This window comes from Haemorhous mexicanus, chromosome Z (genome assembly GCF_027477595.1).
Source record: "Haemorhous mexicanus isolate bHaeMex1 chromosome Z, bHaeMex1.pri, whole genome shotgun sequence".
Lineage (NCBI taxonomy): Eukaryota > Metazoa > Chordata > Aves > Passeriformes > Fringillidae > Haemorhous > Haemorhous mexicanus.
The window spans coordinates 5,118,319-5,144,144 of NC_082381.1; the positions used below are offsets into that span (position 1 = coordinate 5,118,319).

The 25,826-nt window shown below is 43.4% G+C and overlaps 3 protein-coding genes across 4 annotated transcripts in view; 1 reads left to right on the top strand and 2 right to left on the bottom strand.

Moving 5' to 3' along the window:
- Window positions 1-8,589, top strand: part of PLPPR1 (phospholipid phosphatase related 1) — a 121,128-nt gene extending 112,539 nt beyond the window's left edge. For both annotated transcript variants that reach the window (XM_059873985.1, XM_059873986.1), the window contains 3 exons: window positions 3,355-3,531; window positions 5,417-5,548; window positions 6,828-8,589. In XM_059873985.1, coding sequence (XP_059729968.1) covers window positions 3,355-3,531; window positions 5,417-5,548; window positions 6,828-6,860 — 342 coding nt within the window. In that variant the 3' untranslated portion in view covers window positions 6,861-8,589. The remainder of the gene's footprint in view (window positions 1-3,354; window positions 3,532-5,416; window positions 5,549-6,827) is intronic.
- A 1,357-nt stretch (window positions 8,590-9,946) lies between these two features.
- Window positions 9,947-11,577, bottom strand: LOC132341870 (large ribosomal subunit protein mL50-like). Its single transcript, XM_059873987.1, is given in 2 exon segments — window positions 9,947-10,715; window positions 11,466-11,577. Coding segments are annotated over 2 exon segments (489 nt in total). The 5' UTR covers window positions 11,555-11,577; the 3' UTR covers window positions 9,947-10,315.
- A 2,377-nt stretch (window positions 11,578-13,954) lies between these two features.
- On the bottom strand, window positions 13,955-23,994 carry LOC132322144 (fructose-bisphosphate aldolase B). The gene is made up of 9 exons (XM_059836446.1): window positions 23,841-23,994; window positions 17,358-17,479; window positions 16,874-17,085; window positions 16,296-16,350; window positions 15,983-16,143; window positions 15,676-15,759; window positions 15,026-15,200; window positions 14,692-14,891; window positions 13,955-14,465 (listed from the first exon to the last, which is right to left on the bottom strand). The coding sequence occupies exons 2-9, from the start codon at window positions 17,467-17,469 to the stop codon at window positions 14,370-14,372; spliced, it is 1,095 nt and encodes a 364-aa protein (XP_059692429.1). The 5' UTR covers window positions 17,470-17,479; window positions 23,841-23,994; the 3' UTR covers window positions 13,955-14,369.
- Between the last annotated feature and the right edge of the window lie 1,832 nt (window positions 23,995-25,826).

A 25,826-nucleotide genomic window follows, 5' to 3' on the forward strand; every position in this document is an offset into this window, starting at 1 on the left:
ATTAAAAAGAAATGGTTAGAAAAAGAGATCACCATTCCTGGTTCCAGCATGAATCCAGCTGATAGGATGTCAATCCTGGTTTCAACATCAATCCACCCGCATTGGCCCAGCCCATGAGATGTCCAGGGTCCTGGGGGCACTGCCTGGGCTTGGGAGGATACCTCTTTATGGGCAGATTTCCTCACCCCAAAGATGTGTTTCTCACTTTCTCTGTTAATTAATTATCATGTGTAGTCCATTCTTCCAGTCTCTGGAAATGGGTGGAGGGCTTCAGGGGTCTTGGGTAGTTTTAATCCCACCCTGTAGTCCATGTCCATTTCCTGTGCTGTGTTGGGGTTGTTTGTCACAAAAAAATGCCCTGTCTCTGGCCCCTCTTCTCCAGCCAAAACTTGATATTTCTCATGGCCATCTTAATAACAACAATCCTTGGTTATTCCCAACAATTCTTGTCTGTTATTTCCAACAGACCTTGGCTGGCTCCCTGGCCATCCATTTATCAGTGTTTGAGACATACACATCACCCCACTATCTTCTGGGAGTCAAGAGCAGAAGGAGATCTCACTTTGGGCCCTTGTTTAGATGACCCCAAGAGAGTGGGAATTTTCCACTGTAGTCACAAATTCAGTCAGAAACTTCCTTTGAAGGTTTGTTTAAGAAAAATATGATAACGACCACTTGGGTTGCTATTCAGGCAAGAAAAATAAGTTGCCAACACTGTTCATTAAAAAACAGGTGCTTGTTAGACACCTGATAGATCTTGGGAACCGACAGTGTCTCTGATACGCTCAGCACGGGCTTAGTCCAGGTGCAGTTTGTCAAGGCTGAAGCTTAATGAGCATTTCTCAGCCCGTAGAGCAGCCACCAGAATCCACCCCACGACTAAAGTCAGCTTCTCTGGGTCTCTGCTCCTGGACATGAATCCTCCAAGTTTTGGAAATGTTGAATAGCAGAGGACACTACAGCAAATACCTGCTGCAATCCTGATCAATTCAAGGCCTTGGCACCATGAGCAGCTGTACTGAGCATTGTTGTCAAAGGCTCTGCTTCCCTTTTACTGTAGGAATCTCTATGGTAAAAGAAAACATTGGCCATAAAACTTCTAGGACACAGACTTTTGTTATACTGGTATGAAATTTTGAATTCTCTAAGGAAATTACACTGTCACAAATCTCCTCATTTTCTACTGAAGGGACAAGACAGATTTCTTCCACTCTGCCTTTCTCCTTATATGTATAATGTGCTCTAAATACATGCATATATTTGTAAATACATATAAAAATGTATATGTCTGTTTTAAACTTGAAGACAAAAAACCTCCTTTTCTATGATTTTGTCTCTCTGAAAAAGATGGGAGAGGAATCACATGGAATAAATGCTGCTATCACACACTGCATTGCTAAATACATTGCTCGAGTCTACTGATAAGATCACAGCAAAAAAGCTGAACTGACAAATTTTATAGTTATAGCATGTGTAGTTTATTTTTTAATATGTTCTAGACACGATTTTATATTCATGTATTTTCTCCTGTCTGGTTTCAACATTTAGAGTTTTGTAAATAAATTTACTCTATGGATGGCATTGTGGGAAAATTTCAAAAACACTCTATGTAGGAACCCAAATGTAAGTGGCTTTGACTGAGATTTTGGTCTCTTGCACAGAGCTCTGAAACCATGCTCTAAATGGGGGTAAACACTATGGGAATATCAAAAAAAAAAAAACCAAAAAACTTTGCTTTTGGGCCTGGACAATAAAGATCAAGCTGCAGTGACTGGGAAGTCTGATCAGAACGGAGAAGCTCTCCCAGTTATTTCTGAACATAGCGTGTGACTCAGGGAGGAACTGGAGCCCACCTTCTGGGAATACAGTTTGTCTTGTTTACAACCCTCCTCATGCGGGTTTAACAGATTTCCCTCAGCAATCTGTTCGCATCGCTGATTACCCTCCTTGCTAAAAATGTTCTTTTTACTACAAATTTATTGCCGAGACGTGTAAAACTCCAATTACAGATACTTCCCATCTGTGACAAAGAGAGCCCTCCCAGGTGGGTAACCCAAAGATCCAGCTCCATCTCATACCTGTAAGGAGACAAGCACGTGTGGGTTGTTCCCTGCAGCTGTGGTTCACAGCTGTCACAGCAGGACTGCACTCTTCCTTTAAAGAGGTGATGGGTTTTCCTTGGGACGATGCAAACAGCAGAGGTCCTTCGGTGGGGAGCAGGAAAGCAATCTGGCTCCCTATTGCTCGATTGAATTGAGTAGAAGGAGTGCATAGGGTGAAGGGGTGGGTGGTAATTATTCACGCAGTGGCAGTGATTTGATTTTTTTCCTATTATTTCCAAAGAACCTTAATGTGAGTTTTGGTGATAGGCGCAGCTTAACCTGCCAGCCAAGACTGAGGCAAGGTTGCCGCCTAGTGCTCACTGTTAGCTGTCATAAGGCATCTGCTGCAGTCAGGTTCAGGTGTGAAAAACAAAGCAAGCATCGACATCTCAAATTATCAAAGCTTTGGAAATCACGTGGGCTTACATACTTGTTATCTGAAAAGGATTTTAATGAATTCCTTTGCCACCAGGCTCAGTTTGCTTCATCTTTGTTATTTTGCGGCTCTGGCGCTAATGACAGGCTGCTAACTGTGAGCCACATGTTTTTACTCTCTGTCAGAATGAATTAAAAAAAATTTCCAATAAACTCCCAAAATCATGTGGGGTTCGGTAAAAAATATTTTGAAACAGTGAAACTTCTTGCTCTAGAATTGCATTCTCAAAATCAGCTTTGTTTTGAAAGAAATCTTTTTCACACTGTGTGTTTCCTTTCATCTTGCTGGGGAAATGGCTGGAATGGTTCCTCTCAGGGTTCTCTGTTCCTTAAACTTAAAGCCATCTAGGAAACTGGAGCAGTTAGTTCATACAGATTCTAGGCACTCCATCTTCTGCACATTACAGCTTCTGCAGTAGTATAAGCATGAACTCCTGAGTCCCTTGGCAACATTTAGTTGTGTGCGTTCAGAGTGTGTGTTTGCCACCATATGAACTGGTGCTTGCACAAAATCTGTAAAGCTGAGCCTGTGCATAACTGCTCAGAAAATGTCCAGTATGTAAATGCAAGAGGATATTTTACATCATTTAACACTATTGGGTTTGTACTCCTAAAATTTTTCTCTGAATTACCTGAAACCTCTTCCTCCATTTTCTAGTGCCTTTTTTTTTTTTTTTTTTTTTTTTTTTTTTTTTTTTTTTTTTAATGAATCAGGGGTTTGGTCACATCTTTGCTGATTTAGGATTTGTCTGGGTGGGAAAGAAACGTGCATTTCTGGTGGAACCCCTTTTTATTTTTGGTTTGCCCTTTCTTACAGATGTACATCACAAGCACAATTAAAACAAAGAGTAGCAGGCTAGCCAAGCCCGTGCTGTGTCTGGGAACCCTGTGTGCTGCCTTCATCACTGGGCTAAATCGAGTGTCTGAGTATCGAAACCACTGTTCAGATGTGATCGCAGGCTTCATCCTGGGGAGTGCTGTAGCCTTGTTTCTGGTAAGTCCATCAGTCCTTCTGTGTTCCCTTTAAATATATCACAGTTAAAAAAAACAAAAAAAACCCAAAAAAACCCACCCCAAAAATATTGTAATCACTTATAGCCTGCAAGGTCTAATTATAGCCTCATCTCTTTAAAAGTATTATCAAAGAAAATCCTAACATGAAATCAGGTTCATACAAATTGGTATGCATTTGGTAACATTTGTACATTTGATATATTTCAATTATCTGAATTACTCTCCATGTTCTTACTTGATCTGTCCTGGAAAATGCTGCAAAAGGTGGTGTCGATTTCAATATCAAAAGGAGGGTGTGCTTGAGACTCCTTCTCTGTGTTGCAAAACCCTTCTGTGTGCCTGTTATTTGGCAAAAATGTGAAGTACAGGGTGTTTCTGGGGCTCTGAGCTGTGATTCTGGTTCTCCATTTTGTTTTGGACCCTAAAAGAAGTGCAATAGAAGGGAAAATCAGGATAAATTCCCTTGGAGATAAAACTACCTCCCTTCACAGCTTTTAGAGACAAGCTGAATTGTTCCCCTCTCACAAAATACTAACATCTATCAAAGGCCTTCCCAAAGAATCTAGGAAGAGCATCTCTCCAGACTCTGAGTGTAACTGGCTCTCCTGTGGGCTGTGTGGTTTAAATGTTTTGTTTGGTGAGAGGTCTCTTGCTGAGGATTTACTCACACAGCAAGCAGTCCAGGTCACTCTCACTATTACCAAGAAATGTGCTGGTTCCATTTAATCAAAATATGCTTCAAAACTATCCACTGCATAGCAACACAGACTTTATCCCTGTAATCAGGAGGGATTAGGTTTCAAAGATCCCTCAAATCTCGATTGTCCTGTCACTGATTTTTTTTTCCTATTCGGTACTTGAAAGAGCATCAACAAACCTTCAAGCGTCATTTATTCATGTGCTCATTTCAGACAAAAATATGTCTACAGCCTCTGACCTGAATCTCCTTGACTTTAATGTGAATAATTTGTCTGGTTCCTGCTGGGAAGGGCAGTTTAAATCTCACTCATGCAATTTAAGTGGCAGCTGCCCCATCTATCAGGCCAGGACAGTGTCTGTGCTCCCAGTACCTGTTGGTGGCAGTGACAGCCTGTCCCCAGCTGTATTTTGACCTTGCAGATCTTCTGGCACCCTGCAAGTGTCACAAGCCAAATTTCAGAGTGGTGGAAGGGGTCTCCCCAAAGGGATGCTGTCAGATCCCTGGCACAGATCCTGCTGCCTCTTTCTCAGATCTGTGGCAGTGAAGGGGAACAGCCAGCAAGAAATCACTCCACCAGAAAATGTCTCAGCCCCTGTGTATCTTCTTTTTTCCATGTCCTCAAGCTACCCACTGCTGTGCATAGCTGCTCTTACTGGCATCACCATTGCCATGTGGGTGCTGTGAGTCTGGTCATGCAGAAGGGAGGGATCTCTGGGATAACCACCACAGCAGTGGTGCTGGAAGCATGCAGGAATGGTGCTAAATGGTGTCATCCAGACGTGAGGGAGGTTCAGCCATCCACAGAGCTGTGTTCACTCTTTGGAAATGACAAAAGTCAGAGTCTGAAGGGAATACTTTGGCCAGTAAAGGGCATCATTTGGCTAGTCTGTGGTTCTTGGATGGTAAGGCATACATGGGGGTCTCTGCTGTGTCCAGTGTGAAATGTAAAAAGGCTGAGAACAGTTCATCACCAAGGCAGTCCATCAAGCCCAGCCATGTCAGTGACCACACTGCAGCCCAAGGCTGACACAGATGATGCCTTGAAACCAAACCCAGGTTAAATTCTTTCAGTTGTGACCCACATGGTAATTCATTCCCCCTCCAGGTTTTTCCTGGGAAGGGAACACACTGTCCTCACTCTGTTTTTTTTTTCTGCATTTCACAGGGGATATGTGTTGTCCATAACTTTAAAGGCAGTCATGCAGCCCCTTCTAAACCGAAGCCTGAAGACCCACGAGGAATGCCACTAATGGCTTTTCCCAGGGTGGAAAGTCCTCTGGAGACACTGAGTGCACAGGTACTGTAAATCTCCTATCCAGACCATCACCAAGCATATTTTCTCTTGCATCAGAGTAAAATGCCTCATTTCAAGCCCATTGAACAGAGTGAATCCGCATCACAGCAGCTTGTTTTGAGGCATTTATCCCTGAAACGACCAAATACTGTAGATCTTCTGCCCCCATACATGTCCATAGCTAAAGAAGTAGGATTTCACATGCCTCACAAACTTTTGCTTAGAAGAATAGAAAACTGAAAGGAAAGTAAAAATAATTCTGCCTATTCACACTCCAGAAAACTTTTGGGATGTATGAAGGATTTACTCTTTCCTGAAGATAAACTAGTCTGTCCTCAAAAATATTACAGAGATTACGTTTTTTTATCCTTATTACTGTTCAGTATCTTCTATAATAGGAAGAAATCATATACTTTTTTCTCTCTCTAATTCATCAGAAGAAAAATTATTAGCATTCTTTCAAGCCTGCAAAATTATAGCTAGTGGGAACATCAATATTGACAGTGTTTCTGTTAAAACTACTAAATTTAAATGGCATGTGTTGGCATAACTGTATCATACCCAGTCCTTTCAAAACAGACAAGTAAGTGGAAGCTGCCAGAAATTCTGGGAACAAGGATAAACTGTAGTTGATGAGTTATCTGAAATACACTGGTGTTATTTATTTGGTCTTTAAATTGTACTTCCTTTATTAGATGGCCTGTCACACATGATGTGTGACAAGATCAATAGCGATTTTTTGTTAAACTCTTTGTGCAATAAATTGAAAAGAGGAATTTTAAAAAAAATGGGAATACTGTCTCTAATGTCTGGAAATACTTTGCTTAATTGAAGAGTCAATTTAGATTAGGCAAAGATTTACTGGAAGACTTTCCACTAAACCTGCAGAACTGTGTGCATTAGATGCTCTCTTGATCGGTTTACAGTCCAGAAACTAAGTGCTCCTTATATATCCACATTGTGTTGTGTAGGAGAAGGGCTGAGCAGGTGAAAATACTCATGAACTATGCGAAACATTTTGTCCAGTCATCTGTTTATAGCTACTGGACTGTGAAATGCAGGTAGGGACGGAACTTTAACTGTTAGTGTCCACCAGAAATCAACAAGGTAATTTTCTTAAATTATAATTATTGACCATACATCTACAATGCAGGTTTTATGAGCAAGAGTTTTTCCCACTGCTTTTTTTTTTATCAGTGAGGATTTTTCCACACTAGTAGGGTATGTCACTGCCAGACTGCTGTATACAAACTTTCATGTGTCTGCCTTTTCCTCTTTGCAGAATCACTCTGCCTCTATGACTGAAGTAACCTGAGATGGAAGATCAGCAGCTGAAGCTATTTTTTACTACCCTCCAGTAAAATACTCCAAGACACACAGTTACTAAATGTCTAACTGTGATGACCAGTATTATGTTATGTCTAGTTAGAGGCTAATGTTTTGTACTTTTTTTGTATGAGGAAGTGATGTAGCTTGCCCTGATTTTTTGTCAGCTTTAATATTATTATGCCAGACTTTAAAAGCAAAACAGAAAAAGAACAAAAAAAAAACCCTTTTCTTGTTTAAAGTGTGCACTGAGGAACTACATCTATGGAATTGTTGATGTTGTTATGTGATATTTGTACACAATTTTTTTTCTTCTCAGTTTTGAATTTGTATATCTTGGGGGGAAAAAAATTCACTTTTACCTTTTCTTACCATAAGAAGTGTTGGGTCAGATTCTCATCTGAATAAACCCAGCATGGATCTGAAGTAATTGCATATATTTAATTCATATTAAAATAACAGTGATCAGGAATCAAACCTGAATGATAGTATCAACAAGAAACAAAAATCCATCCTTGATTCAGTGAGCTACTTAAGTGTTCCCTGGGAGTTAATGGACTTCAGTGTCCACCCAGTTACTAGAGTAGAAGTATGTCCTTAAGCACCTCACTGAATCAAAGCCTGATTGTTCTGGTGTGGGTGATTGTGCCAGTTATTGAAGAATGACTAAAACAACATCCTTTGTCTGCAGTATAGACAGAGTGGACGTCAAAATTTATAGTAGTAGCTGATAGCATGTGAGCTGACTATATCATCTCCCTAGATCCTCATTCCTCCCCGAGGCCCAGCTAAAGCTCCCAGTGAAACCTGGCTTCAGGAATTGACTATGGGGATATACAGCCACCACTGGGGGGCTGAGGCTGCGCTTTAAGTGTTTCATCATTTCACCATAGATTTGTGGGGTAACTGGTGACACTGGTGCAAAGGAAAAGTGGCACCACTCTTTCACCAGGGTAGCATTCCTTGGCATTCAAATTGGCATAGCCAAGAAGCCAGTTTTGCTGCCCAAAAAATGTTTCTTTTCCTGAGGGTTTTGAAAAGCCAAGAAAAAAAAAGACAGAAAGGAAAGACAAGAAAAGAGAGAAAGACAGACAGAAAGACAGAAAGAGAAAGAAAGAAAGAAAGAAAGAAAGAAAGAAAGAAAGAAAGAAAGAAAGAAAGAAAGAAAGAAAGAAAGAAAGAAAGAAAGAAAGAAAGAAAGAAAGAAAGAAAGAAAGAAAGAAAGAAAGAAAGAAAGAAAGAGAAAGAAAGAAAGAAAGAGAAAGAAAGAAAGAAAGAAAGAAAGAAAGAAAGAAAGAAAGAAAGAAAAAAGAAAGAAAGAAAGAGAAGCTGAGTCTGTAGTAGCAGTCTGCATTTTTTGTAAATTCTGCCACACAGAATTTATAACAAAACTGCTGTATTACAATTTTAACAACTTTGTCTAAGCATTATAAAGACAACTAAGTGTGGGTTGGGGATGGGAAAAACAAAAAAAAGCCCATTTACAATGGTTCGAACTAGGGCAAAGGCTTCATTAAATGATTTTTCACTGTTTCTACGATTTTCCTGTATCTCATTCTTCTAGCATGGTGATAACTGCCGTGTGTCTCCTTTAAAGAATGGAGCCTCTGTACTTTTACTGGAATGTTTACCTCACATTTCCATGTTGGTTCTTCTTGGCTTTTTTTTTTTTTTTGTATATTTTTTCCAAAACAGAAGCAAAAAAAAAAATTATTAAAAAAGCTAACGTGAGTCAGTCTTTCATTTGCCTATGACACAAAGAAAACCTGGATTGTCTGTGTCTGGTCATGTGGTGTTCCTTCCTTCTTCTGACTCTACTGATGTCTGCTTCTGGCTTAGGAATATAAGGATCAGACTGGGGCCATGCTTTCTGTGGCCAGGAGGAGCCTTTGCTAAGTGTTCTAGGTTCCTCACTGCAGCTGTAATCAAAATTCCAAAGGGAAAATTCTCTTCTGAGTCATTTTATTAAGAAATACCCTCCCACGCTGGCTTTTTCTGATCTTCACTACTGCTCTGGCCTAAAACAAAGAAAGATGCATGGGCAGGGCTTCTATTTATTTATTTATAATTCAATTCAACTGAAGTGACAAACTTTTAAAAGCCCAGGGATAAAGTGATTAAGCATCTAGAGGTCTTGCCCTTCCATGCCACAGGTGCTGTGTGCAAGACTTTGACGTCATTTTAGATTTCTGCTTCTTCAGCTTGTTACAAGCAGTTAAATGCTCTGCATCTCAAATGCCCACGTGTGATCCTATTCCCTTGAACTCCAGGCCCTGCAGATTCCTGTGCTGATGGAAGCATGAGGTCTGCACCTCCAAGGGACTGGTATGTCTGAGATCAGGAAATGGCAGTTTGACTCAACTCAGGCACAGCAAAACATGAGGCAAGCTGCTGTCGAGCTCCTTTCTTGCCTGTCCCAATTCCCAGTCCAGTTTTTCACTCTGTTCTGATTACATTACATGAGCTATCAAAGTTACATCCTTGGAGAGACACAGAAAGGGGAATGAGCACAAAGTGCAACTACAATCGGAAGTGCTTTCTCAGCTAGTGTTAAAGATGAAACAAGAAGGTGCAGGTATCTCTGGTTTTGATGGAAGGAGATAACTTCATGAAAAAGTAACTTCCAATTCACTGCTCCCAAACAGCCTCTGAAGCCAACAAGATGACAGAGTTAGCCATTTGTCTGCGGTTTCCCATAAGCTACAGAGGAGGGATTTGTGAACATTCAGCCTTCCACAGTGATTAGTGAAACATCCCCAGTGCACTCACCCCAGTTCACCCTATAGTGGAACACATACATGCACACTTGCACTATTCTGTAATTCTCCAAGAGTCAAAAGGAGAAAAGAAAGCATTTCTTAAATTTCTTCAGAGATTTTGAGAAGAAAGCAGCACTTGAGAAGTTTGCTCAGTTAAGAAACTGAGCACTGAAATACACAAGAGCAGAAGTGCCTAAGTGTGCTTCATGCACCTGCACACTGAAAAAAAACGGGAAACAAGGGTTCAAGGCTTGGAGTGGTATAACCAGGAAATTTCTGGACTATTCCCAGAAAGATCACACAGACTCTCAACCTCTTGTTTGTAAAAAACTTGTTTTATAGAAAACACTCATAAAGTACTATGCATTTCTCCGACTGTTTATTTTCTTGTCCTCTTGACTTCACTGCTTGCCTCCTTCGATTAAAGCAGACCTGCATCATCACTTAGATGGGAAGAAAAACTAACACAGCAAAAGAACTTAAAAACCAGGGCCCTTAACAGACATTGGAGAATTCAACAAGATGCCTGATAGCAGCTGATTTTACAGTGCTGTTGGAGACTTCACCATTACTGAGTGATTTCAGTGAACTTCTATTACTGAAATTCACAGATGTCAGACCAACCAGAGGGCTCTGCTGCTGCCCTGCAGCACCAGCCAGGCACAGGGATCCTGCATGGGGGGACTCACTGCTGCCAGATGATTTTCAGGTTTGAGGGCAGCTCTGCGGCCGCGAGTTCATCAATCTTGGTGCGGTCCCTGACGGGGGTGCGATAGAAACCCAGCACGTCCCCGGCGTGGCGCATGCGGTGCAGCTGCAAGTTGGGCACGGCGTGTCCCAGCTCCACCGCCAGCCGGGCCAGCAGGCGGTGCTTCAGACGGTTCTCCTGCAGGGGAGCCTGCTGCCAGTCCTCGGGAACAGAGGGCCTGAAGACCTCCCTGATGTGGGACTCCAGTCAGCTCTGCAGGTCCTCGGGCGGGATGTAGCTCCGGCGGCGGGGCGGAGGGTGGATCAGGCTGGGCTCACTCCTCTCCTCCTTCTCAGGAACTGCTCCGTCTGCTTTCACTTCTCTTACCTCCTTCCTGCTGGCACCAGAACACATTGTCAGCCTCTGGCTACTCAAGAGAGAGTCAGAGCATTTTTGTATTCGTGGTGCTTTAATCCCTCAATCCAAACATTCCACACATCCCATGGACTCATCAGGTCTGTTAGCCAGAAGTGCACAGGCTTTCCCCAAGTGCTGCTCCCCACACAGGCTGTCCCCGCAGAGCAATCACCCACCCACCTTCTTTCACTTGTCTGAGCGAAAACAGCATTTTAACAAGATTCGTTACTTGTTTTCTGTTACAGCTCCATTTTCTAATTTGCTGTGAATAAAAAGCATATCAGAAAATAACCACTACTACAGAAGAAAATCAGTGCCCATACCTAAAAAAAAAAAAAAAAATCACCAGTTTTTAGTTAAATATTTTACCTTCTCATATGCCACAACCTAGTCAACAACCGATGGGGGTTTCATACAAAATGTTACAGAGGAACTGTTTTTTACTCCCGCGAACTCCCTCTCTTCCTATTCCTAACAAAAGCAGTAACAGTTCTAAAGGTTCCAACCCTGCACCACTGCACCCCCACCAGCAGTGCACCTCGGTGGGCGCTGCTTGCTCAGAGAACTCGTGGAGTGTCCTTCCCTAAGGACATTCCAAAGCCATGGACAAACCCTGACGGCCTTGCTCAGGGGGTGCCGGGTTAAATGACCTCCAGAGAGCCACGGCGCGGTGCAGGCCCAGCATGCGGAGAAGGCCAGAAGCCACCCCTACCCTGTGCCCTGCGGGTACCTGCTGCCGCCCCACAGCGCCCTGAGCCCCGCGGGGCCGAGCCCCGGCCGCTGCCGCGCTGCCACCCACAGCGCCCGCACCGCCGCCATTCCGGGGGCGCGCCGGGCGCCGTCCGCGGCCACCACGAGTGACGCATTTCTGCCACGCCCCGCAGAGCCTCATGGGAAATGTAGTCCGTCCCCTCAAGCCAGCCCCCTCGCTGGGAAACGGAACGTCTGGAAATTACCTTAGGAAATGGCGTTCATTGATGTTTGGTCTTTGTGTGCTTTCAGGCCTTATCGACAAGCAGGGAGATTTTGTCCCTGTAACAGAATCTAGCTAACAAGCTAGAAGTGATGGCTGACGGGCATGGCAGTGGTGGTGGGGGCCCTGCGGAACTCACTGCATCGTGCCCAGGCCCGCGGCTCCGCCATCCCTCTCTGCCTCGGGTGCTTCCGCTGCCACACAGCCACTGATCCTGCTGAAAAATCTGCAAAATGGGAAATATTTCTTAGGAAAATGTGGCCCTGGTAGTTTGGTCTTTGTGGCTTTCAAGGCTCGTCAACAAGAAGGGAGATGGTTCCCATGAAAGCAGAAGTAGCCAACAAGCTGGAAGGGATGGCCAGGCCTTGGAAAGGCAGGTTACTTCTTGGCTGAATTGCCTTGTGGAGGTGGAGGGCTTGACAAGCTTCAGTGAGCTCAGACACAGGGCAGGTTAGCAAGGCTTGGGAAGAAAGATGTACCTCTGATGCTGGAGACAAAGATTGCAGAATTTATGGGCACAAGGACATTTGGCAGAACCCCTAAGAAAAGGAACAAATTGATAAAGCCAATGCTGCAACTGTGCTGAATCAGCTCTGGCACAGTAAAAGGCCATTCCAGCAGGGGCAGACCAAAGACATCAATTCACAGCCACCAATTTATGAAACCACTGACTGAAAAGAAAGACTAAGCATGCAGCCTAATTAGCATGAGAAGCAAGAGGCTCATTAACTGACAGCCAACAGAATACTAATTATTATGAAAACTAGATAACTTGTAGTCAATGAATATTAATTTCTTTGTTTACTAATGTATATAAATAGGGGAAAATTTTGGTCATCCTGGTGCTGATCATGGCCTATAAAAAACAGATGGTGACAGGATAAGGGGGTACAGTTTTAAACTAAAAAAGGGAAGAGTAGATATCTGGAATAAATTTTTTACCATGAAGGCAGTGAGGCCTTAACACAAGTTGCCCAGAGAAGCTGGGAATGCCCCATCCCTGGAAATTTTCAAGGCCAGGTTTGGACAGGGCTCAGAGCAACCTGGTCTAGTGGACACTTTCCCTGCCCACAGCAGAGAGGTTGGAACTGAATGGGTTGAAAAATATGATTTTTCAGGTCATTTTTAATGCAGATGATTCTGAGATTGATCTTCAGTCAGAATATCAGTAGGATGCTTCTCATCAGGAGCAGAAGTTTCAGTTATGTGGAGACCCAGAGGACCACAGCTGAAGCTGGAAAGAGGTGTTATTCCTGACACTAGCATCAACCTCCGGAGTGTTTTTGGCAAATCACTTGCTCTTTGTTCATTGTCAGGAGAGACTGAATGCAAGCCTTAATTATGCAGTGACTGGATCCACATGAGGGATTTTGGCTGTTTATTTATTGCCTGTGTGACACACTGGTTGCTAACTCAGAGGCCATGAGGAGGTGGTTACAGGGCAGTGATTTTGCCTGTTTTCCCTGTATTTGTTGGCAGGAGCAGCGAGTACCAGTGGCCAGGAGGAGCAGCCAGCAGAGAGAGGTGACCCTGAAAAGACATGGAGTCCTCTGGGTCGCCTGACCCTGGCTGTTTAGGGCGTTGCTCCAAAGTCTCATGAGTTGATTGGTGTAGCACGTAGTCAGGCAAATACTCTTACATAACCTTAGGCCTGCTGGTTTTGCCATTTATGCCTTTTTTTCATGGCCATCTGACTCTGCTTTTGCTAACAAAGCTGACACCTTTAACAGGAACACAGCGGTGTGCCAAAGGTCAAACCGTGTCTGCAACATCAGCCTCATTACCCAAGCTGCACAATAGGTAGGCCAAGATGCCTTCATGCATGCTATGTGTTAATTATTGTGGAAAACACCACTGTACAGGTGATTTGTTAGGACAGACTGCACAGCCCTGACTCAATGTGTGCAACCCTAACAGTGCTCAGCAGCCTCATCTCACCAGCGATGGTTCTCCAGACACATGAGATGCTTCTGAAGGTAGTGTTGTTTATCTGTGGCCTGATTCCCCAGTACTGCTTGCTGTGTACATCTCCCACGTGTTTTAGTATCTGCCGGACTTCTGTTGGCAGGATTAACCTCTCCAGCTGTGCCACTATTGGGTTATTTCCCTTTAATATCCTCAGAGTTTCCCAAGCTCACCAGCTGCAACACTTTGTGACTCAGTCTTTGCAAGGACCACAAAAAAACACAGATGTGTGAAAGATATTGTAAAGTTTACACAAAACAAAAAGAATTGTGAGGTAGAGATTAGTTTTCAATTACTGTTTTATTGACATGATTGAGTACACAGTCAGGTTTTATAATTCAGGATTGTAGCTGCTAGATACGGTAATGGGCAAGGGAAGCTATATGAATTGCTAGAGAACTACTGAATCTGCCTGCTGTTCCAGGGGCTGAGTTTCAAACTGAGAGAGGATGGGTTCATGATTCATTGGCAGCTTTTGTTTGTTGTTTGGAAAAAATTCCCTTTCCATGGAATGTGCAAATGAAAAAAGAATATCCCCTTGGTAAATTGTGGGAGTGAAGGGTGGAGAGGAAGCTAAGCCATTCTATCTCCAGTTTGGTGTAGGGTAAGGGAAATTAGATCTTTATGTTTTTCTTTCATTTCTGAACATCTTCTACTGTGTGAGAAGAGACAGGAGGAAGGAAGGTTCCTGCTGTTTCAGTAGGTATAGCTGGCAGTGAACAGTGACTGCATGGCAGCTGCATCATTCTTCCCAGACTGGACATACTGCCCCCTGCAAGCCAAACTGTTAATCTGAAAAAGAAGGAAAAAAAAAATGAGGAGTAAGCAATCAGCATGGAGTAAGAAAGGCAGATATGTAAAGAACAACCAGCAGGAGTAATCATGCAAGGCACAGAGTAGTGCCCCTGGTGAACATGAAGTGTCAGGAGGGGTGGGATCAAGAGCAGCCTTAGGAAGGTGGCAACATGTGTCCCTTCATGGTGACAGCTCTTCTCTCTGCTCAGGGGAAGCCTCGTACCTGTGCCCGCTTGCGGAAGGCCTCTTGAGCAGCCTTCTTGTTCTCACTTTTGCCCAACCATGCAGCCAGGGCAGAGGCTTGCAGGGCTCTTCCGTAGGAAAAGGTCAGTTTCCAAGGCTTAGGCAGAGGGCACTGATTCATGGCATTCAGGTTGAGAGAAGCCTCCTCTTCACTCTGACCTCCAGACAGGAAGCAGATTCCTGCAAGAGGTTTTGAGGCTTAGAAATAGTGCTTCAGCCACCTCAATCCCTGATCTTTACTTGCCAGAGGAAAAGGCATGTCAGAGGTAGGAGAGAGACCGGGAGTGAAGAGATAGGAATGAATCAGGAATTACCAGGAACAGCAGCAGGAACGGTGCGGAGCAGAGTAGTGACAGTTGCTATGGCTACATCCTGAGGGGTGTACTTCTTGGAGCAGGAATGCCCAGCTGTCACCATGTTGGGTTTCAGCAGTGTCCCCTCCAGATACACGTGATGATCATTCAAAGCCTTGTAGACAGCAGCCAAAACCTGAAAACAGGAGGATTGAATACAGACCTCTGCTCAGATCTTCATCTCAGGCTGCTGTGGAAAGACAGCTTATTCTTTGGTACTGTAGCAAGATCGAATTGAATTTTGCTTTCTCATGAAATTTATTTCTGGGGTTGCAGTTGTGGATGCCCCACTTCTTTTGAGATGACCATGATACAACTTTTCATATTTAAGGGATTTGTCCATGCTGAAATTGAGGCAATTGGGTTTGGTCCTGATATATCTTTTTGAGATTGAGAATGCTTATCCTGTCATTGAAGTGAAAATCCAAAAGCATGGAAAATACTCTTGGATTTCCTATTTGTTTATTATGTGCCTAGGAGCAGCTCATTTTTGTGATGCAGTTATGAAGGGCATTTTTGGTCAAATCTCTTTGAGATCTGTAAGCACAAACTGCACAAAGTTTAGCTGCAGGTTTGTGAGGCAGAGTACAGAGGGAGGAATCTCTTCTTACCTTCTCTGTGACATACTGACAGCGCTGGAGATCGTGGTCTCCATCAGGCAGGATTTCTGGCTCCACGATGGGTACCAAGCCATGCTAGGAAAAGAAAGACAGGGGATTCTTTAGGGATATGGAAGTAAAACTGTTCTTGTTGTTTGTCCTGACTTTGGTGGTATTCTTTCCTGCTGTGCTGCCCTTCCTCCTTGTCTTTCCCAAAACCCTCACAGGGATTCTCCTTTCAAGCTCCCTAGTGTATTATCACAGGGAACAGGGAGAAGGGACAGCAGCATCTCAGGAAAGGTTGCTGGAGGGGAGGTACCTGCTGGCAGATACTGGCATAGTGTGCCAATGTGTTGGCATTCTCCTGGATGGCAAGTTGAGAGGGTGTTGTGCTGGTGATCTTCAGCACTGCGCGCCACTTGCCAAAGTCAGCACCATCTTTCTTGTACTGGGCACAGCGTTCAGCCAGCCCATCCAGCCCTGGAGAGGGAGAACAATGCTTCACTGAGAGCTGCTCTTTACCACAGAGCTCTGGAGAGTACTATGACTCCAGCCAAGGCTGCATCTCAGGTGAGTCACCCTATGGGTTCGCTGCCCAGGCCATAGCTTGAGCTCCTTAGATCTCTCCTTACCTTGGATGGTGGTTTCTCCATTTGTTCCTGCTAGAGGTGCCGTGCCTTTATCCAGCTGTGGAGGTCAGAAAAACAGGAAGGGTTACAGAAAAATGGGAATTGGTCTAATTCTTATTCATGTCTAGTCTGCCTTTGAAGGTGGACTGTTACTAATGTGTGGAACTTAACATGCTCAGGGTGCAAAGGAAGGAAATGTTGTAGCAAAGGGCAGGTAAAAGGAATGAACTGGATAAGAGGAGGGGCAGTGTGTAAGTATAGATGCCTGCAGGGAATGGCCCAACAGCTCTGTCAGATGTGGAAAGAATTAGGTTTAGGTTACTGAATAGAGAGACTTATTTGCAGTGAATGGGGTGTAGATGGGAGTTGGTGTATGGAAAGTTCCAGCATCTAGTGCAAATGTGCCTCTAGTTAGTTGCACAAAAGCAATACAGAGAATTTCAAAACCAAGGACAAAAATGGGGGTGGGGGGTGGGGGCAAGGGAGCAGTTTTATTTAGGAGACAGTGCAGCCTCAAATATGATTTTCTCTGGAAATGGGATTTGGATTATGGTGCCAGCCTGGCACATACAGATACTCACCTTAATTCCCACCACAATGCCTTTTTCTTTGATAATTGCTGGGAATGGCTTTCCACTACTGTCTTTCTGATAGAGGGTCTCATGGAAAAGGATCACTCCCCCAATGCTCTGGTTGATGGAAGTGTCCAAAGAGAACAGGACCTCTCTGAAAGCTCGGCGGTTCTCCTCTGTGTTCTCCACATTGATCCGCTGCAGCCTGTTCCCCATGGTACCTAGTGAGGCAGACAAAGAGGTTCTAGGCTTGGCTGGCCTCCTGGTCCCAATAAGTAGTAATTAACTGGGCCTTCAGTTTGGAGCTTCCCTCCTCAACCCATAGTTTGTAAGCTATTATTGTTATAGCTGCAGCCCTGCTTGGCTGAACTGTTCTGCTCAGACAACAGTTTCAAAGTGTTTTTCATCTACTCCACTGATTTCAAATATGAGGCAAAACTAAAAGGAAAAAACCATCTTGCACACTGCTAACTGATTGATGTCCAGAACTTACCCACTGATTCATCTGCAGCTAGGATCCCCTTTCCTGAAGCCACAATCCGCTGAGCAATGTCTGCAAGAGCTTTCTTCTGCTCTGGAGACAGTGCTGGGAACTGGTGGGTCATGTTGACTTATCTGTGGGAGAGAATTACTGTTACAAGTAATTCTGAGGGAGACTGAAACAGTGACACCACTCAGGTGTTTCCTCTGCGGGGCTCTTGGTGCTTGTCTGGTCCATGTTATCGTGGGCAATATGACCAGAAATCCATTTGAGTTCTTCTAGGCTTAGTGTGTCTGGAAAAACTAGAAAGAAATGCAGGAGACACATCCTGCCACATCATTCTAGAACCAAAGTGGGAAAGACTCTGCATTTTACCTGGATTTGCTCAGAAAATAAAGGAAGGTCAGTCTGTCATAAAAACATGCAGTAAGTAACAACTAAGCAAATTGCTGACTCTGCATACTTTTTGGTTCCTGTCAGTAGAATGCCTGTTATTCCATTGCTTACCTTTACACATTTCCTATCACTGCTTCTCTTCTATTTCCTGCCTCTGTTGGCAGTATTTGCTGCTGTGTCTGCTTGATGTTTCATCCCTAACCTTTTGCCTGGGTTTGTAATTCTCCTCCTTGTGGCTGCTTTCAGAACTGTAGTGCATTGCTTTCTCTGCAGAAGATTTGGGGTCTTAGGAGAATTCACCCCTCAGTTCTATCTTTTTAGCTGTGGTAGAGGGTTACCATATGAAACTACTCAGCACCTGAAATCTGGGTTCAGTCTTGATATGACAAAATTCTTGGTCTTATTAGAGTTTTGGTTTTATGGCATTAAATTACAGGTTCTCTGATCATCTGAATAGTCAAAGTTACTTTTCTGAGTGTATAGATCTGTAGGTCTGAAACAGAAAAACTCTCTTCCTTCAATTTTTTTTTCTGTGATAGCTAAAGCAACACCTCTGGTTTTATTAATGGGTAGTAAATCCAGAAGGTACTTGATTAAAAACAAGAAAGAGATATTTGAGAAAGATCTCAAATATCACATTTTCCTTCAAAAGGGCAGGCCTCTGGACAGTGTTTGCATTTTCTATTCCCAAACTCTGCCTGAGAGAGGAGTGAGAACATGCCATTTCCCATTTCATCAGAGATGGCCAGAAAATATTTTTCCCTATATAAGCATGTAGGCAGCCAAGTCCAACTTATTTCCCTGCACACAGATGCTGTGTTGCCAGGGAATCCTTGTCTTATCCTTCCTGCTGAAGGGCCTATGGGGAGAAACAATGAAGAGTCTGTCTGCTACTCATGATAGGGTACAGAGTTCTGAATAGCATGTCAAATGGTGCCAAAATTTTCTGGCAACAATGCCATCAGAGTATGGTAACAGCTGTAAATTCATGTCCCTGGTTTATAGCTGAAGGTACTTCAGTACTGGTAATGTTATCCTGCAAGATTCAAATGGCATTGTCTGCCAGTACAGACCAGTCAGATGCAGGTCTGTTTTACCTCTTTGCAAGCTGAGCCTGGAAATTTTCATATGCAGCTTACCACAGAGTGAGTAATTTTAGGTTTAGAGGGAAGATGAAGGAGTTCAGGATCAAGACTTGGTCAAATTAGAGAGTTCTCTGCTTTTCAAAGGGCTGAAATGCCTTCTTGCTGTGGTCCTGGTGAAACAGGCTTAGCTGAACCCCTCTCTCTGTCTGTCAGCCTATGGCCAGAGCTCTGGGAACCATCCTTCTACTGTGGTGATCACAGCTCCATCACTCCCAGCTCTTGGCCTTTTCAGCTCACTCAGAAGAATTTGAAAATCTATGGTTTATGCTGCATAGCTTCTTCAGATAACCAACAACTCTCCTTATCCCTCACCTGCTTTCTGTGTTGGATATGTCTTTAAAAGAGGAAACTGGCTCAATATTATGATTATTGTAATAACAGTTTGGTGATGAGCACCTCAATTAAAACCACACTACTGTTAAATAAGTCATTGTGCAAAATTATAAGGAATCACTCCAGTAGTTTAGAGCCTCTGTGGAGAAGACTGGGAAATTATGCTCTGGCAAAAATACGATCTTGTCCAAGGTCAGAGCTAATAAACTGCTAAATCAGGGGTGGGATTTTAGAGTTGCAGTTTGGAGCTGTGTTACAGCACCAGGAGGTGTATCCAGGTAACCTTGAATTCAGCTGGCTGGACTGCAAGATCACCAGTTGCTCCAGTCATCTTATGATGGGTACACTTTCTTTCCAGCAATGCAACAAACAATGAGACTAATGTCTGCTCCATGTTACTTGTTCCCAGAGTTTGCCTAAAGATAACAAGGAGACACTTATCACTCAAAACCAGCCAGCAAGGCAAATTTTCAAAATACAAAGATGAGTTTTCAGTGAATAATGCTGTTCCAAGTGAAAACTCTGAGAGACTGAAACAACAAAGTGTGGTTTCAGAGTGATGAATTGGAAGACAGCAAATTAGTTCCAATTTCTGTGCAAGTATCTCACTGAGTGTGAAGGAGCAGGTGGAGATTTGCCCAGAGTGTCCCTAGAATTATCTTTAAGGCCATGGTGAGCGGTTCCCAGCTACTCTTCTGAGCTACAGGGATGAATAAAAGGCTAGTATTTCTAGCTGAAATGGTGAAGAAATGAGGGCAAAAGAACAATTGTAAACCTTATAATAGCTCAAAGGTGCAGAATGTTCTAGTACACTTGATTTAGGATTTTATTTTTCTGTGATTCTTTCATGAGAATTATAATTTCTGAGAATCTTCATGTCTGCATTCAGAAAGGGTGTCTCTGCTGCAAAGTCCTGCTCTGAGCAGGGGAGCAGGCAGAAGAGGGCTGGAGAAGACTTACTCTTCAGTAACATTTCATGAAACCAAGCAAAGCCTTTACTTATAAAGAGTAAGCTCCCAGCACATCCATAAAAGCATTAATTTTACCATCCTCATATCCCCTCAAAGAGCTGAATATGTCACCTCCCAAGTCCTGAGAAAAAACAGTTGTGCCCAGGCTGCCAGAGCTGCAAAGCTCATTTTGGTCTTCCAAGAACAAAGCCTATTTGTCTGAATCTGATTTATCTGTTTAAATTGACAACTTTTCCAGGAAGAAAAAGGTTCTAATGAATTGTGATCTCAGTAACAGTAACTGGGAGTTTTCCCACCACTAAGGTGTTTCAAAAAGCTTTATTTTTATTTACCCATTTTAGACTACAGGCTAATGTCATAAGCTCAAGTGATTTCACATTGAGTTTACATTGTATGAATGCAACACATTCTCTTTGTAGCATCTGCTTACTTTTTTTTTTTTAATAGAATTATAAAAGAACCTCAAAAGAATAAAACTGCTCAACCATGCCAGTTTTGTAGCTACCTCAGTGCTTATCAGGCTTCAATAGCTCCTTAAGCAAACAAATTTCTTTGTTCAGCCCCCATCCTCTGGCCAGCAGGAGGTGGGGATGTGGGAACAGGGGACAGAACAGTTGTAAAAGTAAATATTATAATGCTGAAATCTTGGGTTTCTCTCAGCTACCGTAAGAAAGAAGGGCTGAGGGGAAATGTGTGATGGCAGCACAAGCCCTTGATCCTGTTAATAGTGACAACCAAAGAGCAGAGTGAACATGAATAGCAGAAGGAACAATGCTACATTTTGCTTCCAATAATCTTAGAAAATTCAATACATCATTGGCAACTTTTCTTTTCAAGAACCTCATTGACTGGTATCTTCTAATCTTACATAAAATCTCACCTGAGTCCCAGTTTGCAGATGGGCAAAGACTGGATCAGAATCTCTAAGTTATTCTCTTGGGTCTCTGCACTGCCTTCTTTTATAAAATTGGTTCCAAAAGTGCAGGGCCAAAGTTTTAAACTACAGCTTGTATCCCACACATGTAGCTTTTTCCTATTCAATTACTAGTAAACACAGCCTTTCAGCATCATCTCTGACAATCAGCAATACAAACTCTGCACACAAGAAATTTGCTTTCAAAGAACAGAGTTTGAAGAAGAAGCAGCTGAATATATAAACAGATAAATACAGTCAGTAGGGAGAATGAAAAGTATTCAAAAATTTAACCTATCACATGTAGGCACAGTGTTGGCCTGACTGAATTTACTTCTCTTTTAAACTTGCATGCTTAGAGGAGGCAGACAAATAATGACTTAGGCACCTTATATTTTCACTGCAGTGAATATCTGTGGTTACTGACCTCACATCTCTGTGAGGAGCTCCATTAAATAAGTCCGGTTCCTTGGGCATGAGGAAAACGGGGGTATGAATGTCTGGGCAAGCTCGGGCCCAGCCTGCTGACAGAGCACATTCTTATCTAAGTGGCAGAAGACACACAGCTGGCAGGACTACTTGATAGGTCTGATTGATGGGCAGCCATCCAGAGGAGCCTGGCCATGGGGGTGGGAAGAGGCCAACAGGAGCACTGTGCCGTCTGGCCAAGACAAATGCCCAGACATTGCCTGGGTTGCACAGCCCTGGCAGCCATTCCCCCAGGACTAGGGGGTCAAGGGAGCAGCTGTTTGGGGATGGCCTAAGGCCCTGTCAGCAGCGAGATTAACAGGGCCAGCAGCACAGGCCCAAGCATCCTGTGTGAGCAGGGAGAGGTCTGGCTTGGAGAGCCAGGGGTGGAGATGGGTTATCCCCCTTTGCTCAGCACTCCATAGATAACATCTGAGTACTGCATCCAGTGTTGGGCCCCTGCAGTACAGGAAAAACATTGACAGACTGAAGTTAGTTCAGCAGATGCCACTGAGAAGGTCAGTGGCTGCAGCACTTTGTCTGTGAGGAGAACTCTGCAGAGTGGGGTCTAGTTCAACCTCAAGCAGCAATGGCTTCAGGGGCACCTCTCAGCAGTCCTCAGTACCTATAGAATGTGATTGAAGAGGTAGAGCTGGGCTTTTCACAGTGGCTGTGATGGGACAGTGAGAGACAACAGGCACAAACAAACTAAGGAGATTCAGACTAAATATAATTTTTTTTTTACTGTTAGGACAGCCAAACAATTTAACAGATTGACAAAATAGGCTGCAGTGTCTCTATCCTTGCAGGTTGCCAAGACCTACCTGAGCACTTTGGTCTGACCTAATTTCTAACCCTGCTTTTGGCAAGGAGTGCTTGGACTACAGACTTCCTGTGTCCCTTTCAGCCTGAATTACCCCCTGACTCTCTGTGAGTACCTAATTTGAAGAGTCAAGGTGGAAGTGGTGCCTCTTCATATCTATGAAGGAGCTGTCAGGAAAGAACAGAATGTTTCTCCCATCATCTTTGCACTGAGATAAATGTTTTGTTTGCACTGAGCAAAATGCTTCATTTCTGGATTCAAAAAAGTCTCGAGAGTATGGGACAAAAAGATACTCAGACTTCTGTCACCTAGAAAAAGGGGCGAATTATTTTGATTCACATGCTTATGTAACCATCTCCATCAGTCCTTTGGGGTATATATGATTGTAAATTGCTCGGTTGTTTTTTGCTCTCTGAGTTTTTTTACCATCCTCATGTTCTGTCTAGAGACCTTGATTCAACCTGCGGTTGCAGGAGGAACTGCAGATCTGAAGTTCCAGCCTCAGATCTATACTCAAGCCCTGAGCAAATGTATCCCTATTTCATTTCCCTAGCAACTATGAAAGGAGGTTATGTTCAAAGACCTGTCCTCTGCCATCAGTACAGAGCACTCAGAATGGCTAGATCTGGCTAAGGTGGCAAGAAGATTGTTGCTTGGAAGCAAGTATTATAAGGGAGAAGCTACTTCTCTTTCAGGGCTGGACTTTTCTCAGAAAAGGTAAAAAATTGCTTTTAGACTTGCATGAGAATTCAAGTCTTGTATTGCCAGCAGGGGAGGCTGGGGGAAGCAGTGGTGAGAGTCTCAGGTGGACTAAATAGTTTTGGGTAAGTACAGGGGACAGATACAGGATCACCAATTCAGTGAGGAGCTTGTCAAGCAATTTCCTGAAGCTGGCTGTTCACAGCTTGAAAGGTTACAGCCTACAAATGCAAGAACAGACTTTGTTTTCCTGCACTGAAGACCTTATACCCCCTTGCCAAATAAACTTATCAGAAGAGGCTGCACAACAAATGCACATAATTGCACTTTTGTCAGCACTAATGTCTGTCAGGACCAGCTGCCTTCTCCAGTCATTCTCCATCCTCCTCGCAAAACAGAAATTCATGTACAACACAAGCAAAAACAAACACAAAACAAAATAACAGAAAGCAATGCTGGTATGTTATTGCTTTAGTCCCCTTAGACAGAGGATTCACTCACTCACTCCAGAAGTTCTGAGTGACTAAGCTAAGTTAGAAAGCCAATGTTAGCAGCAAATGGATCACTTTAGAAGACCACTGCAGAATGACTGAGTGTTTATTTCTCACAAGCTGTTCCTGAAACAAAAAAAAAATTAAAACAAAACCAAAAACAACTTTCTGAGCCCATTGTAGATAAACATACCAGGTCTTAGCTGCTGATATACGTACCAGCTTTACAGTTTAGAAATTAAATTTTAATACTTACTTGTTTGTGGGCAGTGTCTCTGCTGCTACAAGCTTCCAGTGAGGTGTTTGCAGGCAAAGAGACCCAGTCCTTCTAATCACTAACTTTTATAAAATTCTTGGTGGGGCTTTTTTTTTTCCTCCTCCTCCACTCCTTCGTTGTCCCTCCTCCCCTGCAAGCTGTTGGGGGACGTGTCACTGCTCAAGGCTGGTCACTGGCTATCAGACCACCACCACACACCTCCAATGGGACCTGGCCATGCTCCTGCTGTTCCTCCCCTTTCCCCTCCCCTGTATATACATGGCCATTCATGCAGTAAAACTGAGATGTTTTCCAGATATTTCAAATTATTCCTCCTCTTTCTAAAACAGACCAAAAAGAACTACAAGAGAAACCATGGAAATTGCTTACAGGTATCTTGGGCACAGCTTTATCATTTAGGGTTAGATCTTCTGAAACCTTATACTTAGGAAACTGCAGGAAGAAAGAACAGAAAACAAAATGCAGAAACAATGCAACACATCCTTAACTGGCATGAGCTGGTATCATTTCAGTGGCTTCCTAAGTGTTACATTGCTTTTCCTCACTGGAAAATCTTGCACGGAACCATACGTTCCTTTTCCATTTGGTATATGGAAAGGCAAAATGTGATGCTACAGTATCAGGTTTAATGATAAAGTTTAATGCAAGTTCTGATTTTCTGTAACACAGTGTACCTGTGAAATTAATGGTTGTCAGACCGCATATGCCCACATTGAGGTGCACAGCTGCAAGCCAGATTTTCCCCCCAAATCTCACTGAACTGCCCACCCATATTGCAGTGATGTGAAAACTTCTCTGTTGCTTAGCAGAATTTTTCAGTGAAAAATACTGATGCTGAATAAATGGTGTATCAGCATTGCAGTTTATATGAACCCACACTACAATCATTCACCAACTCTAGGCTTATAGGTTTGATTATTTGTTTCAATTTCTTTCTCCCCATCCTGCAGGCCAGTACTCCTGGAGTGAAGTATAGCACAGGGACTGCTGGACAAGCGTCATACCCTCAGGAACATCACCCTCTGCAGCCTTGGACATTGGCACGTTTTTACCAGAGAGACCCAGTGTTTGCCTGGAGAATGACGTCATTTCTCCGTTTGTTTGGCGGCTGCAGTGACATTTTGGCCTTTACAAGGACAGGTGAGACTCTGATTTCTCTCTCCACAACACTGTCCTCCTCCTTGAGCCTCTCTTGTGCAGCTGCATGCCAAGGTCAGTGTTTGTAGGAAAACTTAGGAGTCTGCCAAGCTGCCAGTCAGCAGAGAAACCTCTGAAGGAGCTGACAGTGCAGTCTAGTCAAAGGCCTCGTGCTTCTGTTCCTCTTTTCCTCCATGCTGCCCTTCCTGATCTGTGTTTTTTTTCTGAAGGAAGCTGTGGCACATGACATGGACATAAAGCCTTCCCTGCTTTACAGTGTTTGCTTTACATTCCGTTTCTCCCATCCTAGCAGAGAGACAAACCCCATGGTGTATTAAAGTTTCTCCACCACAACAGAAGCATCTAATATAGATTAAAAATATTTTTAATTAAATACCTTATCTAAGATTCTCTTGAGACCCAGAAGGTGTCATAATGGTGGTCTTCTTCCTCAAAGTCAGAGTTTGAGTCCTGTTGTTCCTGCTTTGGCTAGAAGCTGATATAGGAAGAAAGTTCTCAGAAGTGTTTTATTCTCAGTGTCATCTGTGATATGGCCTCACAGGCTATTAGAGAAAATCTGTGGGAGTCTTCTTGAAAAAAAGCAGTTTCAGACATTTAGATACACTTTAAATAATCCCCTGCAGCCCACCTTGCATTCTTAACTCTTCAGAAGTATAGAAATGTATTTCCAGATGGATAATTGCTGGTGTGTGCCTTTCCAGGCCCTCTAACCCTTCAATCCAGCACTCCAAGCACGGGATTAAAGGTCCTTGCAGAGATTTTGAGGACACAGGGAAAAAAAGATGAATATACAAGAAACTTAATTTT

Excerpts from the sequence above, each read along its gene's own strand:
- LOC132322144 (XM_059836446.1), bottom strand. The coding sequence starts at position 17,469 with ATGACCCACCAGTTCCCAGCACTGTCTCCAGAGCAGAAGAAAGCTCTT. Across the intron at positions 15,760-15,982 it reads ATGCCAGTATCTGCCAGCAG|CATGGCTTGGTACCCATCGT; the intron begins GTACCTCCCCTC and ends TTCTTTTCCTAG. Across the intron at positions 15,201-15,675 it reads GTCAGTATGTCACAGAGAAG|GTTTTGGCTGCTGTCTACAA; the intron begins GTAAGAAGAGAT and ends TCCTGTTTTCAG.